The 20,032-nt window shown below is 44.3% G+C and overlaps 1 protein-coding gene and 1 long non-coding RNA gene across 3 annotated transcripts in view; one reads left to right on the top strand and one right to left on the bottom strand.

The window, feature by feature from the left end:
- Nucleotides 1–19,314, top strand: part of nlgn2a (neuroligin 2a) — a 61,392-nt gene extending 42,078 nt beyond the window's left edge. For both annotated transcript variants that reach the window (XM_086058280.1, XM_086058279.1), the window contains 5 exons: nucleotides 11,502–11,687; nucleotides 13,773–14,038; nucleotides 14,109–14,262; nucleotides 15,318–15,684; nucleotides 15,800–19,314. In XM_086058280.1, coding sequence (XP_085914406.1) covers nucleotides 11,502–11,687; nucleotides 13,773–14,038; nucleotides 14,109–14,262; nucleotides 15,318–15,684; nucleotides 15,800–16,628 — 1,802 coding nt within the window. In that variant the 3' untranslated portion in view covers nucleotides 16,629–19,314. The remainder of the gene's footprint in view (nucleotides 1–11,501; nucleotides 11,688–13,772; nucleotides 14,039–14,108; nucleotides 14,263–15,317; nucleotides 15,685–15,799) is intronic.
- Nucleotides 11,388–12,451, bottom strand: LOC147159407 (uncharacterized). The gene is made up of 2 exons (XR_015090432.1): nucleotides 11,903–12,451; nucleotides 11,388–11,715 (listed from the first exon to the last, which is right to left on the bottom strand). It is a non-coding gene; the product is annotated as an uncharacterized LOC147159407 (long non-coding RNA).
- Nucleotides 19,315–20,032: the final 718 nt, after the last annotated feature.

Below are 20,032 nucleotides of genomic sequence, written 5' to 3'. Positions count from 1 at the left end.
CGAGATGACGGCGCTTTGAGTCATCACGCTGCGCTCCCGGGATAACCGCGAGACGACGGCTTTTCTCCCCGTGGGGATGGCGCTGCTATTTGGGGAATATTTTCAGAAGGCTCTAATCTAATGTAAACAACCAGAATGAGTACAATCAAGCTCCAGAGAGGGAGCCGAGATCAGAACCTCAAAACCGAGAGGCGGACGCGCTAACCGTTGGAGCGCCGCGCTGCCGCTCTCCATTTGAGTTCATCCCGAGGGTGATTGATGAGGTTCGTCCACCCAAGCGCGTCTTCATGGACGAGCGACTTGCACAACTTGACTTCTTCCCGGCAAGAATTGTCTGCTCGCTGCGGCGCAGGTAAACAACATATGGCAATCAAGATGCTTGAGTGCGGCCCAGGTAATGTCTCGCCACAGGACGGGACTTGCTTTTCTGCTGTGTTTGGCATTGGGCACGTCGGTGCCATGGCGCGGGCATTTAGGGCTGCCAATGGAACTGCCTCGCTTTGTATTCAAATTAGGAATTCTGGCTACTCGCGTCCTGTGCTCAAAAGCACAGAGTTCCGTAAACGCAAGCGTCGTTTTTTTCCGACGTTGACGTCCAGGTGACTTTTTGGAGGGCTCCGAATGGCCCTCGAGCAGATGTGAGTGGCGGAAGAAGCAAACGGGACTTGGCGCCCGATCAAATTGCTTGGCAGTCTTTCTTTTCCTTCCTGCCCTCCAGATTATGCCGTTGAATGTGGTGCGGGGCGACAATATATCGGAATTCTTGGAATTCTTCTCCTGCGTGGGTTTTAAAAAGTCTACACACCTCTGTTCAGATGAGACCAAGATCAATCATTTTAAAAAGTGGTGGTGATGCTGACTGCTATTTGGAAGATTTGGAGAATTATGAACAGTAGGCGTTTACAGTTTTTTTGTTTTGGAGAATTATAGAGTTTCATAAAAACAACATTCAGTGTTACCACAAAACCTTCAGACTTTTGCTGTGGAGCCCAAAAAAAGCCAGTGAAAGCCTACCGCAACATCTGAACTTTATTTTGTGTTAATCAGGGGTATTTTACTGAAGTAACCTCCTTCGCTCCCGGCTGTTTTTACTGGATTTTGACAGATTTTGCAAGGCCCGCAGAATATTGTGTTCTATTGCTATAAAAACTTTGGAACCTACCAAAAGAAAGAAAGAAAAACATGTATTTCTATCTGTTTCCGTTTTGCAGCAATTAGCATTAGAATATAGCCACGTTTCAGCATTATTCACAAACCTGTTGAAAACAGTGGCGGAAAGAGCTTTTTGCAACATGGCCCTGGTTGATCTCTTATGCTCTGCTGCCACCTGCTGGCCGTTTTTGTAATAACTACCATTGATTCAACCATTCTCTTCAGTTCAGAGGCTGCATCAAAGCCTTTCGTATCCTCTAGCATAAAAACAACATACATTTGTCTTTGAGAGCATGGTCATATTTAAAATGGAACTTATTTATACGTTTTGGGGAGCAAATGAGTTCAATGGTGGCAGGTGTGAACTAATTTTAATTCTGAACACATTCCACATTCCAGTTATGGGAGGGTGTGCACACTTGTGCAACCATATTGGTCGATTGATTTCTCGATCAAAAAGACTCAATCGAAATTCAATAGCGATTTACAGATTATAAAACTTTGAAAAGATTTGTGATAAATTTTTAGAACATAAGCAACCTCATCTCATGTTTCCTGACAATTGCAGATTAGCACCCGCTGTTGATTTATGCATTAGATCCACCATATGGATAATGCATGAAGTGAATGCAGCCAAACACTGCAAGGAGCCCTCCAGCATTCTTGCTATCATACAGACGCGTCAAGTGCTGAAATTCCTTGCGGCATGCTCTTGATTTCCTTCCACCATCTTTGGAAGACTTGTTAGCAAGTCAATGATCATGTGCAGGTGGCAACAGAGATCTCCGTGGGGAATTCTGTTGATATAATCTAAAATAAACATAATCGTCCGATTAATTGGTTATCGGATTTTCCCAGCTAAATATCGGAATTCCGAAAATGCATATCAGTCGGGCCCGAGTTTGAATTGTGATTTATACATATGCAGCAGGTTAGTATCTCCACCCGTTTTGCCGCTTGGGTCAGGCTGGTTCAGAACCTCGGGCCACCTCCTCGCCTTCAAAACCTTCAAGTCCTTGAAAAAAAATCCGTGAAGGATTCAACTTTTCAAATGTTCAAATTTCACTTGCAATTTTGACTGATTGTCCTCGTGGACCGTATGAAAGATAAGGAGACTAAGCATTCCCAGTGAGCCGAGGCGAGGGTTCTGTCGGCAGTTGGATGCGTGCCGAGCGACCTGCCCGGTGAGATTGGAAAAGGACGGACGTGGGAAGAAAACGGGACAGCAATCAGCTCTTCCTGATTGCCTGAGGTGTCCCACGGGAGACATCGATCCGTAGCGGAACTGGCACGGAGAGACCAAGACGCGCATTCATGAATGCAGAGGAGGAGGCAAGCCGCGATGGAACCCGAGTCCAATCATTTGCGGTGCAGTCCATGTCAGCTTGGGAACTGTAAATCCCGGTTTGTTCCAGCACAGGATGTGTCGGCGGATAGAAAGACAATGGAGGGCATTTAGCATTTTGTGTTCAATGCTAACACTGTTGTGCATTAAGGAACCATTTGGAGTTAGATACCAACAAAGCTACTGGACCGACTCTTCATCGGAGTGGTGGGCTACCTAAAGTTTGGTGCTGTAAAGCAGCATAAAGTAAAACACTAAGTGACAAACAAAACAGGCTGAGTCGCACCCAACATTATCCGCCATCCCAACAACGCCTGTTCTGCTTGTAGCTTCTAATCAATGAGACGAGCCTGCGACGTGAGCTCGAGCAGCCGCAGCCGAGTCACGTTCGTGCGCGGCTGACCCCAACATGACGGAAATCGATGTTCTGGAGCCCCCTTCCCTCCCCTCACCTCCATCTCCCCTTGTCAAGGTTGCTAATGAATTATGAAGCAGTCTAATTCGTATCCTCAACCCCACATCTACGGCTTCCCGCGTGCGGGGGGGGGTTTGAGTGGCGTGCACGGCAAGGCGGCATGGTTCAAGGGAAATGCCAAGGTTACTTTATTGTTGTTTCCTCCTACTCAATGTAAACACAGCTGCAGGTAATAATTGTGTGCATCAGTGGATAAAGACCGCCATCATTCAGCATGTCCTTTTGCATTCTTGGGAACATGGGTTTAGAGCAGCGGCGCTCAAACTCAAAGTACCTCCCCCCAAAAAATGAGCACACACCAACATTTTTTAACAGGGTTTCCACAGGTCATTAACTCATTCACCGAAGCAACCCCCTTCGCTCCCGGCTGTTTTATTGGATTTTGACGGATTTTGCAAGGTCAACAGAATGTTATGGTCTATTGCTATAAAACATGGAACCTACCAAAAGAAAGATTAGAGTCTTTTATCAGGAAAAAAAAATTCAATCAGTTTTTGTTTTGCAGCAATTAGCATTAGAATATAGCCACGTTTCATCATTATTCACAAACCTGTTGAAAACAGTGGTGAATATAACTTTTTGCAACATGGCCCTGGTTGATCTCTTATACTCTGCTGCCACCTGCTGGCCGTTTTTTATAATAACTACCATTGCTTCAAGCGTTATCTTCAGTTCAGAGGCTGCATCAAAGCCTTCTTTCTGTATGCTATAGCATTAAAAAAAAAAAAACATTAAAAAAGTTTAAATATGCTTTTGGGACACTGGTCATTTACACGTTTTTGGGAGCAAATTAGTTAAAAGCATTCAAATTCATGAAATGGATTTTGCTAACAAGGCCTTAAATAGTATTAAATACAATGCCCAAAGGCATTCCTCATTTAAATAGTTGTTCTTCCTTTAATTTTAATACAACATTGTGCAAATGAGTCACGGTGAGATAATTTAGCAATAATTAATGCGATAAAAATATATTTATTTGTGGGAACTGCTCATTCGTAAAGTTCCAAATACCAATTTCTCTGAATTAAAAAAAAAAAAATGTAGTGTTCCTTTCACCAACGTCCAACATGAAACACTAATACCACCTAGTGGCAGAATTTTTTTTCGACACAAATCTATGACTCAATTTTTCCACACTCCTTTTAACCATCAATTATAAAGATTAACGTTATGATTAACTTACTATTAAGTTACTGTATCAATGAACTAAATAATACAACCACAATTGTATTTCGTAACCATATTTATCCACTTTTATGTTCATTAACAAGAGTATGATTAACTTGAAAAATGCTTTTTAATTTTCATTTAGAACAGATTTGTTTGGGAAACACTAATGTAAGGTTTACCCTGCTTAATAGTCACCAGATATTTACTCTGCCTAAAAATAGATGCATAGGATGGTAATTTAATTACACAAGAGGGTGTGCGTGTGCAAATGCAAATTATGTAACGGCCTCTAAATGGAAGCTTTGCAAATGCCAAGCGAGCACATGTATTGTGTCCTGCCAGTAGTGCGCGCCTGTCTACGATGCTTCCCATCAATCCAGTGTGGCGTGTGAAAATTAAACTCCTGAAATAAATAGTTTGACGCCACATTCCAATTTACTAATGTGCCGCTGTATTTGTAAAAGCTGCGGTTCGGGTGAAGATGGTGCCGGCGTATGCAACGTTAGGAGACGGCGCGCATCATCTGTCAAAGTTTCATCAGCGTGTGTCCTCAGAAAAACCTGAGCGACACAGCACGTCTTTGACAAATGGCGTCTGCCTTTTGTCCAGATGTTTACAACTCTGACGCTGATATAAACCCCGCCTCGGGAAGCGTTTGTAAAAGAGCCTCTCGGGCGGGTTCTTACTCAAAAAGTGAGAACAAAGCATTTCTGCTCGGACATCCCGGAGCTGATAGAGGAAATCTTTTAGGTCGTTAATTATCCTAATGTGGCATCCTGGAGATGTTTCGGAAAATAAAAAGGCACAAGCCCAAGCGGTTCCTAATGAGACACCCTGAGTTTCTCCATCTCCCTCCGGAGGCCGCTTACACTTCGACTGTAAGACGAGGCAAGGCGAGGCCGCGAAAGCAATCAGCGTGTCCCTGTATATATATATATATAAATATATATAGACCTCCCCCTTCCGCCCCCCCGCCTGAGTACACCCACCCAAATTGATTTGAAATCTGTGGGAAACACTGCAATCCCCTATTCTAATCTGTAATAGGCCCCCTTGTCATTTTCTCATTATAATCAGAAGAAAGAATGCATTCCGAGGGTAAATGAGGGATAGTGAGAGGTAATTAGCAGACTAATAACTCCAGACACACCGAAAGAAGAGACGGAAGGAGGGGGCTGGCGAACAAGAGGAAGAGTCGAGGGGAAACGACAGCAGCGGAATACGCAATTGTCGTTAAAAATGGCAGAATAAACATATCTATATTGTTAACGGCATTATTTATCATCCTTTTTGGGTCACGTAGTGCATATCCTGTTTGTAAATATAACAGTCCTCACACATCTTTATCCTCTACGTAGAACGGAACACATTATAGTGTTATACTGCCCCCGGGTGGCTAAGGCGGGCACACCAGAAGGAGCAGCGCAATGTGCATCGCAGGAGAGACCCGTGACAAAAACTGTTTTATTGTTTTTAAATACGCTTGACAACAATTTTTGTTGTGTTTTGGGAAGGTTGGAACCGATTAATGGCATTTCCATTCATTTCAATGAGAAAAGATCCCAGTGCTTATTTCACCCTAATTTTAAGACCAGTACTTGCAGTGATGTATTTATTAATCTGGCAGGCTGAGTTGTGGCACATCCCCCTCTGCCTGCCAAATAGGGAGCCAGCTTCCCCATTGATCACTTTAATCAGTGCCGTGAAGATGCCAAATAGCGAGCAACTCTGGCTAGGATGAGTCCAACTGTCCCGGGCGGGAGACTTTTTCTCTTTTTCTTTTCGAGAAGGAAGTCCAAATTCAAGATTTCAACAACTTTGCTCTTCTGTCTCCGACATTTTCAGAACTTTGGGCAAAAAGAAAAACACTCATGGGTCCGGTGAAGATGAAACCCCTCCGCTCCGGCCCCGAATGTGATTAATCCTTTACGGCGCAGCATCAGACTGGAATCTATAAAAACATTTCTCTTCATCTTTTATCAACTTTTAAGGCAGCTCCCTTGATTTAAATTCTAAATCTGAACATTGTATATTTTCGTCTGAGCCGCCTCCCTCCCCGTCTTTTCATGCCGCGTTATGAATTATTCATCAAGGCCTTTTTCGACGTCTTTGATGGCAGTCGGGCGTGTCAGCCTCGCGCTACCTTTCAATATTTCACCAAAGTCTTTTTGACTCGGCACGTTACTTTCATTCACAGTCATATTTATAACACTTCCTCACCCCCTGGGTTCGACTTGACGTGGCGTTGTGACACAGCGGTCCGGACACTGCATTATACGCTGCCCAGTCCATGTAATTCCATTCATTCGCGATGAATAAAAGCGGGCCGGCCGCCCGCCTGCGTTCTGATTTCTTGTTCCCCCGTTTGGCGACGAGCGGCCGATCGATTGCACTTGAACTCACGTTTACAGCCTGACAATGCATTTAATATCCTTTACGGTGAAGGCGACTGATTTACAGCGCAAGGCTTTGGCATGGTTTATTCGGGGCCCCGAACTGTACGCCGGCCAGCTGAACTGACATGAATAGCGGTTGGTTGGAAAGGCGGCGTATTCAGAACCATTCAGACGTGGTCTATTTCCTTACAAAAAAGGGTGCGCTCGTAGATAAACGCTGTACAAGATGTCTGACAGGTGCTCCCGCTTTTGTGCCCTGCAAATTGCTTGCTTCATTGTCCATTGTCCTCCGCCAGAAGACACCTTTGTTATCATTGCTTTGTCCTTGCTGGCCTCAATGTGCCCGCACGCTCAGGACTTTCATCTGTCATCGCGGGTCAATCGTTTGCCGTCATTTCAACACTAATTCGGCAACGTTTTAATTGTCAAGGTCACGGGAAACTGTCGAAAAGAGATTATGTTAGTAGTGTTTAAAGCAATGGGGTGTGCAGTTTTTTTTATCACAAGCCCCATGAAGCACTCACTCTAAGGTTCGTCATTTTTGGTGGCGTTCTAAAAAAAAGAACGTAGTTGCTAGTCAAGTATGTGTATGTATGTATATTTAATAATAATTTTTAAAACATTACATTTATTATTTTAACTATATTATTATGCATTATTTTCCATTTCCAGATTCTAGAAACATTAGTGAAATTTGACCAAAATCGCTCCCCATAGATTTTAGTCTGGGACGAAGCGACGTCAGAACCACAGTCGCGATTTTGCCGGCTAAAACGGCACATTTGAGGAACGGCAGCTGTTCAGGCTGTGAGCGTCAAAGTGTACAGTCGTGTATGTCTGTTAAACTGCCTTTGCAACGATGGATCTGCTAGCCACTAGCGCTGCTAGCCGCCGCTAAACGCTGACAACAGGCATCACAATAAAAACAATATTTAGTTTTGCTTGGTTAAAGAACAATTATAAATTGTAGAAGACAAAAGAAGCACATTTTCAACTGTTTTTTATTTTTAGATGGCTGGTTGGACAATCAACATTTTTTAAGTATTATTTATTCGGGTTGCTTAGCAGCACGTTATTTTCTTCTCTAAAAACATTAGTGACATTTTATACAAATCTCCTAGAGATTTTGGTCTGTCTTTGGTTTATGGTCTTTTCCCCCCCGAAAACAGCTCATTTCAGAAAGCCAGCCTGTTTCGTTTAAAACTGATCAGTCAGAAAGGCAACCGTGTCAGACTGCCAACAAACAAGTGTTCAGTCATTTACGTCTATTAAACTGCCTTTGAAAAGTAATCTGACGGCTCTCGCCAGCCTACAGTTTATGGGGCACTAGCGCTGTTAGCCGCTAACGCTGTTAGCCGCTAAGACTGCTAGCTGCTAACACGGGAGCCGCCGCTAAACCAAGATAGGTGGCGTATAATACAATATCAGCGCAATGACGTTTTTTTTAGCACCCCTGACAGTGTACAAGTACATTTTTGATATATTAAATTTGTTATTAATACATTAAAATAACAGATAACTGAGATTAATATGCAAAAAAAACAAAAGGTGATGGGGGTTCAATGAGCCAAGGCTTTAACCCATAAGCCCTTTTTTACGGATGTTGTTGATGTAAATGAGTTGTGAGCGGTGAAGTCTGTTGTAATGACATGTCCAAAAGAAAGAAAATAAAAAATTATAAAATCAGACAAACTGAATAAAATCCAGTGCATTCGACTCGAAACATTGTTTCTCAGGGTTGCGGTTTTTAGTCACTAGTAATTATTGTGTTCATGATTGTCCAGTTAAGTCTTGTGTGGTGGGTTTTATGACACTTCCTTTTTTTTTTTTTAACAGGAGGCGGGCTATAAGTGATCAGGCAATCATTAATGCAGAGCAGATTGGACCGGCATGTGTGATTCATGTCTTTGTTTTGTTTGGACAGCAATACAAAAGCCGTTGATCATGCGCTGGCACGGTTGGGTGATGTATATGCAAGGAGAGAGAGCCGTCGACTCGTCACGCTTATTGTGCTTTTGAAACAAAATGTGGCAACAAGCATGAATGACACAAGCTGAACAAGCTCCAAGCTCAGCTAAACTGCACCATGCTGCAGCCAAGGAGGAGGAGGAGGAGGAGGAGGTGGTGGTGGTGGAGGAGTCCCAAAATCTAGGCCAGCTCCGTTTCAAGTATTGCAGCATTTTGCAGCACAATATCAACGCTCGACTTTTAGCTCCCACACGCCATAACCATTCAAAAAAAAAAAAAAAAACGTACATCTGCACAACCTGATGAGGTCAATTTGAGCTTTTGCCATTCTTGAGCGATGATGGTTCGCATCACTTGTAGGGATGATGCGGAATGTCCACCTGGGAAGTCAACCTCACAGGGAGGAGCGCAGTGCATGTTAAACACACTCAAACATGCGGATGTGCTCTGCTGGGAGCTGGCCCGCTTTCGCTTGCGTCCACACACACACACAGCTTGAGAAGACATCAAAACAATATTGAAAAAGCTTAAAAGGAAATCCATTGAGAGAAAACACATAGCAGACGAACGGGCCAGCATTTTTACAATCCTGCCTCCTCTCTGTGGTCTATTTTTGCCTGAGAGATACTTCCAGAGCAATTTTGAAAAATAATCTTTAATTGTGACTTTATTTTCCACTTAACTCATTCACTGCCATTGACGGCTATAGACGTCAAAAAATCATTTGAACTGTTTCTATTAGTTTCACATTTATTTCCACTTTTGTTAACAAGTATATGAAAACCTAAAAAAAAAATATTGTACATTTATAACATAAAATTTGTAATTAATCGTGAGTTAATTATTGAAGTCATTCGATTAATTACAATTAAAACATTTAATCGTCTGACACCCCTAATTTTTAATAATCTTTTCTTTTCTTTTAATTAGGGGCACCAGGCGATACTTTTTTTTAAATTGTAATTAATCACATGACAGAAATAGTTTTTGACGTCTATAGCCGTCAATGGCAGTGAATGAGTTACTATTGCAATGCTGATTTAATAGGCCATGATTTTTTTCTATAGGTCAGCTTCCCATGCAGTTTTGTACAAACACAAGCAAATTGTTAAGTGATTTGAAAATTGCATTCTACTGCATTATGATGTCACAGCAGCAGGGGAAGGTTCATCGCTGTGTGTGTGTGTATACAGCCTGCGTGTTCAAGAGTGCAAATGGGGGGAAGGTTCAAGAGGCAAAAGTGTATTTGCAAGGCACAGGAGGTCCGGCCTTTGTGCCCGGTATCTTGGAGTCAGATGAAACAGTGTTCCTCTGTCCGGGCTTCACAGAACATCCACTATCCTCCCCTCAGCCCCCCCACCACCCTTTTTTCCTTTTTTTTTAACCACAGCCATTTTAAAGCCTATTCACGCTCTGCTTTCATCTCGCGCACCGCACACCGTCACTTTTGTCCGAGCATCTTGTCAGATTAGGATGAATGTGCTCGGTGAGATGGACTCAAGCGGGTTGCTGCAGTTGTACTCTCATGCTGCTTCAGCCGTCAAAGGAAAATTGGAATACATCTCTTTATTGATGTTTCATTTTATGAACTTGCGTGATTGCAGTCAGCTTTGTCTGTGTGATCGACCTTCGCTGTATGGATTTAATGGGCGACCTTTTCGCGCTCACCTAATGGAGAGTCTAATTAAGATCAATAGAACATATTGGCTTGTTTGGTGGAACAATCGAAGATATTAAGCAGCAATTATGAAGGCAAATGTCAACAGACGAACTTTCAGGACTGTGAGATATTACATTTGTTTGAGCAACACTTAAAGAGGAAGTCAACCCCAAAAATGTATTTGCCAATAATATGTTCTATGCAGCTCCACTAGTCTAAATATGGTATTCTGGTTAATATTGCGTTAGTGGAGCAAAATCCATCCGTTTTTATCCATCTCAGGGGGCGGCCATTTTGTCACTCTCATGTAACAACCAATCACAGCACAGCTTCAAAAAACAGGTGAGCTCTCATTGGTTGTTGTCTGAGCCCTGAGCAACATTGATGTCATCTTTAGTCGACCTCAAGTGGCAAAATGGCTGCCTCCTGAGATGGATTTAAAAAAAAAAAAAGGCTGGATTTTGCTTCATAACTCATATTCTACAAATATAATATTAATCAGAATGTCATGTTTAGACTAGTGAGGTCACATATAACATTATTGTCAAGAAATGTTTAAGGTGGACTTCCACTTTAAAGCTGCATTATTTAGTCTTGAATACGCTAGCAAGATTTGAATGTAGCCAAAGCTGCTACATTGCTAGCAGGATTTATTTGTGATGGAGTATTGGCAAAAACGTAATGTTACCAGTTTATTGTTGTTGTTGTTTTTTACGTTCACACTCTTTTTTTCAGTTTATTCTTTTGAAACTATATTTGTGTTTTCTTTTTCTGTACTATGTACCGAAATAAACTATTAATTTATTCATTCATTCATTCATTCATTCAATGTACAATCACAACTTACCTGAAGACCCAATTAGAATGGTCACGGATGGTTTTACAATTCCTTCTTTTTTTCTTTTTTTTTTTAACGCGAACCGGCGTTAAACAACCGACCAAGAAACTGTAATAGTCTCCTTTGTGAGAGCCTGTGAGCATTAGTGTGCGTGAGCAAATGATTGACTCTTCCCTCGGTCGCCCCGTTTGAACTATTTTGTAACAGCAATTTGAAGTCAGGGCCAGATGGTCTCGAGATAAAAGCTAGAATTTCCTCACACTTTGTACCAACGTAGGCAACTTGAAAATGCCTTTTTTTTTTTAAAGGGGTTCAAAGAGCTTTGCTTAATACAAAATTTGAAATTGCTCCTTCCAGGAGCTTATAAAAAAAAAAAAAACGGGTTGAACAACAGGACTCTTTTATGTTCTAAATGCACAAACAATACACTTGTTAGGACAAAAGGGGACTATCTGCGAAAGGTGGCGTCACGCTGCGTTGTCTCCGTCCGCACGCAGGTTTCCTCAGCACCGGTGATCAGTCGGCCAAGGGCAACTACGGCCTCCTGGACCAGATCCAGGCACTGCGCTGGCTCAACGAAAACATCGGTCACTTCGGCGGAGACCCGGAGAGGATCACCATTTTTGGATCGGGAGCTGGGGCGTCCTGTGTCAACCTCCTCATCCTCTCACACCACTCGGAGGGTAAAGATCGTCGGACTGCTTTTATCTGCTGCAAGAGAAAAAATGATTTGGATAATCATTGGCATTGCTACCGTGTCGGACATTTCTAATGCGGAAACTAAAAAGTGCAAGAAGTTGTTGCGCGACACATTTACAGCCAACTGTATAGAATTTCAACTCAAAGCAGCGGCCATGTTTGATCCGGTGGAGTGACGGGGGACGTTAGCGCGCATTACCTGGCCCATGCTTCTGTTAATGGTCCGCTGCACTGCTGCATTGAGTTCCACCAAAAACCCACATCCATCTAACCTCCTGCTCCCCATTAGTGACTACACACACACACCCAGAGGCGCTGTGTGTTATCGAGGCCCGCGGAGCAATCCACTTTGTTCTGCAGTCAGATCTGAGCGGTCGATGACCCGCAGCCAAACGCTCACACACTCGCCAGGTTTCAAGATCTTTTAGCTAACCGCCCCTAAAACATTGTATTTTTGTGTGTGTGTGTGTGTGTATGATGTCCTGCTTTATGTCTTAAATGCACCTACTAACTAATTATGCCATTACCTTTTTTTGTACAAAATCTAACAAAATGTGTTAAATTATCTTCTGTAAGACTTATTTTACCAGCCGATGTTGTTCTTTCTCTTGCTTCTGAGCTGTGCTAAGCTAATTGCTATATGAACAGGCAGTGCTCAATATACAAGATTGACTACAGTTCAGGAGTCTTATGATGCGAGCAACCTAAATTTAAAAAAAATTCCAGATACAAGCTGTGGTTCGGTTGATTTTATTTTATTTTTTTGGGGGGGCAAATAAGCAACAAAAGTTTACCGTCAGACTAAACCTAAAGACAAAGATAATGACACCTTTTGTTAAAAAAAGAAAAAAGTAATATTCTTTATCATCTGTGTAGAACGGATATAAGCGTTATTATGAATCGGGCAGGAACATGCTCTGCCAGACAGGACTGCCTAGAACTCAAGTTGAATTCATAACAACACTAAACTTGTATCTCAAGGCGCCACTGCACTTGATGACTTGACCTCTTCACACTGACTTGCGTTTTTTTCCCAACCCTAATTGAGCCAGGCTCATTTTTTAAATGAGAAAAATCTCACCGCACAACACCGACACAAATGTCTGAAATAATGAAAATAAATCAAAATCATTCTGTTGTCTGAATGGCAACAGGTGCGGAAGAAGATTTCATGGTTCTGTTTGTCAAAATATAGATAAACATACGTTATTTGTCTCAATTATTTCGACTAAATGTGCCATGACACAGTGGTTGGGACTGGACCGGAAGACTTGTCGTCATTGTTGATTCCCCCGTTCTGCAACAGTTGAACGCTAACATGTATTAACCCATTGTCTCTTTTTTGCTACCCCCTTTTCCTGAAAAAAAAAAAAAAAAGTCTTCTGCATTGTCATCATGTCATCGCTGCCATTGTCCTCGTCTCCATCGTCAGCATCAGCCCCTTTCGATGCTTTGTGTCTGTTATACCCCAGTTTTCTCCGCCAGGGTTCCAGGTAAGGAGTCCGTCAACCATCCGCCATCTTGTCGTGAATCATTGGAAAGGGAGAATGAGTAAAGAATGTTGGATGAAAGCAGTCGTGGTTAAACCGGTGTGATAATTGCAGCTAAATGAAGGATGGCGACTCACCCAAAAAAACTGTTTTTGAAGAAAAGCTCCCATTTCAGTCTGCCTCCACACTTCTTCCCCTCAGTATGTAGTAATTGATTTCTGAGGGAAATTGGGCTCTGCAGCTGGTCTTAATAATTTAGCGGCCGGTACTGAGACGCGACGAGGCGAGGAGACGAAGAAGAAGAAAAAGAGAGCGTTAGGAAAACGAGTGATGCGGGCAGCCCCCTCTAACGAGCCACTTGGGCAGCCGGAGTGACAGAACTCGAGTCAGACAGACTTAAGGAAGAGGAGGGAGACCGCCGCATTCCAAATCCTCTCGTTAGCATCCCTTACATTATGCCGCGCGCGAGGCTCCATCTGGCAGCTTTGCAGAAGGTTTTCAAATAAATGCAAATGGACGGATAATTCCGCTCAACGCGTTAGCGAAGTCGACAACATTTAGGGTGTCTTTTCTTCCCAGGCCTCTTCCACAGGGCCATCGCCCAAAGTGGAACAGCCATTTCCAGCTGGTCTGTCAACTATCAGCCACTTAAGTACACCAAGATCCTGGCGCGCAAGGTGGGCTGCACCTACAGCGAGACGGCGGACCTGGTCGACTGCCTGAGGCGCAAGAACTTCAGGGAGCTCGTGGATCAGGACATCCAGCCGGCTCGCTACCACATCGCCTTCGGACCCGTGGTGGACGGAGACGTCGTGCCCGACGATCCCGAGATCCTCATGCAGCAGGTAGTTCATAGAATCAGGATGATTACGATGTCCAGCGCCGATGACGTTCCTTCCTGCGCTCTGCGTCCAGGGGGAGTTCCTCAACTACGACATGCTGATTGGCGTCAATCAGGGGGAGGGGCTGAAGTTTGTCGACGACAGCGAGGACAACGACGGCATCTCAGCTGCGGCGTTTGACTACACCATATCCAACTTTGTTGACAACCTCTATGGATACCCCGAGGGTAAGAAAGAAAATTCGTTTTCGATAAAATAGCAATGAAACCTCATACCAACATTGTGTGTGTGGGGGGGGGGGGGGGGGGGGTGACTAAAACGACTAAACTTTTGTCGCTTTTGTCACCAAAGCGACTAAAGCAGTTAGGCATACAAAGGAGATGCCCTGTCATGAGGATTAGTTTTCACCGTGGTGGGTCTGTGCTTTGGCCTTTAAAGCTCTGTGGGTGCTATTGTGTGAAGTAAAGACGAGCAACTAAAGCGACTAAACTTTAGTCACTTTAGTCACTTTAGTCACTTTAGCGACTAAAGCGACTAAACTTTAGTCATTTTAGTCACTTTAGCGACTAAAGCGACTAAAGCGGCCTGGCATACAAAAGAGCTACCCTGTCATGAGGATTATCTTTCACCATGTGGGTACGATGAAACCTCACACAATCGTGTGGGGGGGAAAAGATGAGAGACTAAAGCGACTAAACTTTAGTCTTTTTAGTCACTTTAGTCACTAAAGCGACTAAAGCGACTAAAGCGGCCTGGCATACAAAAGAGCTACCCTGTCATGAGGATTATCTTTCACCATGGTGAGTCCATGTGGTGGTCTTGGAGGCTCTGTGTGGGTACTATGAAACCTCATACCAACATTGTGTGGGGGAAAGGCGAGCGGCTGAAGCGACTAAAGTTTAGTCGCATTAGTCACTTAAGTGAACGTGACTAAAGCGGTCTCGCATGCAAAGGAGCGACCCTGTCATGAGGATGATCTTTCACCGTGGTGGGTCCATGCTCTGGCCTTTGAGGCTCTGTGGGTGCTGATGCCGTCTCCCGCCATCCCCCCATAGTGTGACATCTTCAAATCACAACGCCGTCTCTCGACGGATCCGACCAGCCAGCAGCGCCGGCCTCGGTCGCGCAAACAAACCCGTTGGATAACGCTGTCGCACTACCTGTCACTCTCGGAGAGACCTTTTGGCCTCGAGTGCATCTCTGCCGCGGTTGTGTCTGTGATACGATGACAGCTTGCTTCGCTGATGATTAATCAGGTTACTCTTTCTTCCTTGTCCTCCAGGCAAAGACATCCTGAGGGAGACCATTAAGTTCATGTACACCGACTGGGCCGACAGGGACAATGGCGACATGCGGCGCAAGACCTTGCTGGCGCTGTTTACAGACCACCAGTGGGTGGCGCCGGCGGTGGCCACCGCCAAGCTCCACGCCGAGTTCCAGTCGCCCGTTTACTTTTACACCTTCTACCACCACTGCCAGACCGAGACGCGGCCCGAGTGGGCCGACGCCGCCCACGGGGACGAGATACCGTATGTTTTCGGGGTGCCCATGATCGGTGCCACGGACTTGTTTCCGTGCAACTTCTCCAAGAATGATGTCATGCTCAGCGCTGTCGTCATGACCTACTGGACCAACTTTGCCAAGACTGGGTAAGCATTTTTTGGTTTTCAAATTCTTATGTCTTTCGATGGTAGAACTGAACGGACTTGTAGACCGACCAAGCAGGTATTCAGTGAAGTCATCTTAACATTGGTTCTTCGCTAGGGATCCCAACTTGCCTGTCCCCCAGGACACCAAATTCATCCACACCAAGCCCAACCGCTTTGAAGAAGTCATCTGGACCAAGTTCAACTCCAAGGACAAGCAGTACCTCCACATTGGCTTGAAACCTCGCGTCAGAGACAACTACAGGGCCAACAAGGTGGCCTTCTGGTTGGAGTTGGTCCCCCACCTCCACAATCTGCACGATGAGCTTTTTTCAACCACCACTCGCTCTCCGCCTGGCCCTGGCCCTGGCACCCCCAGAACCAGAACTACAGGCACCCGCACCACCCATCGCCCCTACCCTACCTTCTCGTACGACCCGGATCCCGACGGTTCGGAGCGTCCGGCCATCGCTCTTTTCCCCGGCGACACCCGCGACTACTCCACGGAGCTGAGCGTGACGGTCGCCGTGGGGGCGTCCCTCCTCTTCCTCAACATCCTGGCCTTCGCCGCCCTCTACTACAAGCGCGACAAGAGGCACGAGATGCGACGCCACCGGCTCTCTCCCCAGCGGGGCGGCCCCGCCAACGACCTGGCTCACAGCCAGGAGGAGGAGATCATGTCCCTGCAGATGAAGCATTCCGAGCACGACGCTCACCACGACATGGAGCCCCTGCGGCCCCACGACATCCTGCGGCCCGCCTGCCCGCCCGACTACACGCTGGCGCTGCGCCGGGCCCCGGACGACGTGCCGCTGATGACGCCCAACACCATCACCATGATCCCCAGCACCATCACAAGCATGCAGCCCCTTCATGCCTTTAATACCTTCCCCACCACCGGCCACAACAACACTCTGCCCCACCCCCACTCCACCACCAGGGTATAGTAGCCGACGCAACAGCACCACCTAGGGACCAGGAAGACTGGTTGTGCTACTAGAAACCTGCAAATGGGGACCTCGGGATCGGGGGTTTGGCGACTGTCTGAGAACATCACAACCGCCTCCATGTTGCGAGTGAAACGGAGTACGGCGTGGCAACTGAGCTGTGCGTTTGGGAGAAACGGCTCTTCTCAAAAAGCATCGGGACGTCTTTCCGAGCAACTCCTTGACATTTCTTGAAGGGAACTCTCGCCTTTTTTTCCCCGAACTATTAAAAGTGTTATGGTGTCGCTTACTGTTTCATTCCCTTTTGTGCCATTCTTTTTTTTCTACATCTGTATCTTAACCCCTGCTTTTTCCTGACCCTTTTTTCCAGTGTTTGTAAAGGGAGTGTGGTCCGCTATGAAAAGTATCTTGTATCTTATACTTTCATCCAACCAGCATTCTCGGTGCCAAGTTCGTGTTTGCATTCTCATGAAGGGCAAAAATCCTCAAGAAAATATTTATTGTCCACTAACAAATGTGTTCTCATGACAAAGTGCCAAACTGGCCCTTGATTGTGCTTTTCTTTTCTTTCACAGCTTGTCTCTTTGTTCAGTTGTTGTTTTGTATGTGCAACTGCATTTTGTTGAGTTGAAAATATAGATATAGAGAAAGTATATATAAAAATATATAGTTGTATATGTGTACAAAGGAGAAAGTCTATAATTGGGTATTTTGCAGCAGGGGATCTATGCATGTTTTTTTTTTGTTTTTGTTTTTTAAAGAAGGCTCATTGGGGAGTGGGCGGAGCCACACATTTTCCCCAAACCAACAAAAGCGCTTCACCTCCCAGCATCAGTTCAGGAAAAAAAAAAAAAGAAAGAAAAGCGTCATCTCTCATGAGGATTTTTTGACGCAACCGACAGTAAGCTTCGGCTTTCTAGCCATCTGCGCAGCGCTTTCACATGCGACCAATGCCGTACCCGTGGCTCGTTTTTCTATCCGGCACGTCCATTGTTTGCTTCAAGTGTGCTAGGTCCAACCCAAAGAGTGTGTGTATTATCATGCCAGTTGATCTTTCCTTCTGTTTTCTTCATCATTCGGTTCTTCTATTTCTACAAGGTAAAGTACGATTTGAAATGGCGACTCTAAGCACACACACACAGGTGGGTTGGCCTGCTGCGAGTCAGGGACCCTTTAAAAACTAGAGCTGTCCCCAATTGTGCCCGTTTTTTTATTTTTTTTTTTATTTTGTCTCTGGTACTGTTGTTGCTCGTGCGCTAGCTTTTAGCCTGTTTAGTTTCTTCTCCGTTGTATTCCGATCCACGAAAGGGGCCAAAAGGTGTGGGGAGGCCGCCACGTCACTGAGCCCTCAATCTGAGAGTTTTGCAAGTAGAGACGCGTGCACAATGTACAAGACAAAAACAGCCCTTTGTGGTGGAGCTCTGCAGAGTCGATGATGACTGCCATGAGAAAAGAGACTTTGGAGAAAGCCTTAAATCACAAAAGGGGACACAATGAGCTGACATTTCAAGGCATGGCCAGCTTTGTATTCTTCTCCGTTTGCCAAGATGAAACCTTTGCTATTCCGTCCTATGGAAGATGTCCGATCCATGCTTTGGGGGGCCGTGGGGTGAACGGACTGTGACACTACCTGAAGCAGAATACCGCAAGCACTACGCGCTGGGCTGTTCTTCTTTCTTGTCTATTTTATAAACTGCCACTGGAAGAGGATGTGAGATGGCGGAAGACTTCCACAGACACAAACCTGCAAACAAATCAGTAGTGTACATTTTTAAGTGTAAGAATCAACCAGATGAAATATTTGTAAATATTAAGTTTCTTGATAGTTTTCCTTTTTATTTTTGAGTGAATGAACGAGGCGCCCAAATTTTGTGATGACCTCTGACAACAGGTGCAGTTTGCAAAGAAAGGGCAACCGTGCTGATTTTGTTTTCTCGTTCTCATCGCACTTAGGACCACGTGGAAATTCTGTAGCATCCATACACTGTAGCAGAAATTCATCATGCTGATTTCTAAATAAATGCTACTCTTGATTTTAAAAAAAATATATATAATCTTGTTTCATGCCACCCTTGTAATATTTTCATTCTTTCACTTCTAAAGTACACCTTGTTATTAAAGCATACGTGATTTGCTTAATTAGGCGTAGACGTTAAAGTTAGCCTACCTTTTGTGCGCCACAAAATGGGAGGTGAAGAGTCATGGTGAGAGGCCGTCGATGAGCTCACTTCACATGTAGCCATGTTTACATGAAGCCACTTTGAAGGGCTTTGATACCATAAGATGCCTCGCACACACACATGAATAAGATCTTACAGTTGTTTCGATACTGTCCGAGTGTCCGCACACTGTGTTCCCTGTGTTATGTTCATTCTGAAGAGCAAACAAGGTCATCTGTTTGAGGCCAATGGCACATGCAAGCACATAATAGTAAACACATGCGCATGAACTTCCTGCTCAGATTCCGACGCAAAGTTGCACCTGTTGTCTACTTTTTTCTTTATTTTTAATGGCAACCCGAGATTTGAGAAGAAATTTGTTAAAGAGTGGCATTTTGGAGAAAAAAAAGGTGCTAAAAATGTAGAAAAAACTATTAAGGTGATGATCTTTATGTTTACTTTAAAAGTTATTATCCACTGTATGCTGTGATACTGATCTGGGAAACATTAAAGACATTCATAGCCAATTGTGTGCAGCTGGTGTCTTTATTGAAGATGCTATAATAACACTAATAATAAACGTGCAAAAGTGCACACGGCTATCAATATCAATGCACTGGGATAAAAATAATAATAATACCCCCCCTCCCCCGCCCTAAAATGGCCCTCCTGCATACATAAGAAAAATATGAGAAAATAATAATCGCTTTTTTGCCATTGTTTGACATAACTGACCACGAGGTGGCGCCAGACCCCGCCGTTTGGCCCACAGCCGGGGTGTACAGTAGTTTCTTTTTACTTTGATTTATGTTTATTATTTGGAAGTCTTTTGAGGAGGATGCCGACCGACCTACCGTGACGTCACCCTTTAGTATGTTTATGGTGTTTGAGCTCGGTTTGCTTTCATTTGATCACTTGCATAGAATTTTCCCACTTCCTTTTTTTCCTCCTCATTGTGTTATTGTTAATTTGCTCCGTTTTTGTTTGTTTTTTAAACACATTTTCGGTGGATTATAAAATGTGTGCAAAATTATATGGTGTAGAATTTTACTCGACTTCCGGGTTACGGCCGGCCAGTTTGTGCCAAGATGCGACTATGCTAAGCGAGTTGGCAACTAAAGGCTAATTAAATATATAATTATCTACCGCTGGTAACATTTGCGGAAATGTGTCTTTAATTTAATTTTGATTTGTCAATTGAAAAGTAAAAAAAAAAAACATTTATACACATTTGCGATCATTAGC

The sequence above is a fragment of the Leptonotus elevatus genome, chromosome 17, assembly GCF_054856555.1.
Source record: "Leptonotus elevatus isolate MCC_2025b chromosome 17, RoL_Lele_1.0, whole genome shotgun sequence".
In the NCBI taxonomy this organism is placed as follows: Eukaryota; Metazoa; Chordata; class Actinopteri; order Syngnathiformes; family Syngnathidae; genus Leptonotus; species Leptonotus elevatus.
Note: the sequence above shows the minus strand (reverse complement) of the source record. Positions and strands in the feature narration are given on the sequence as shown.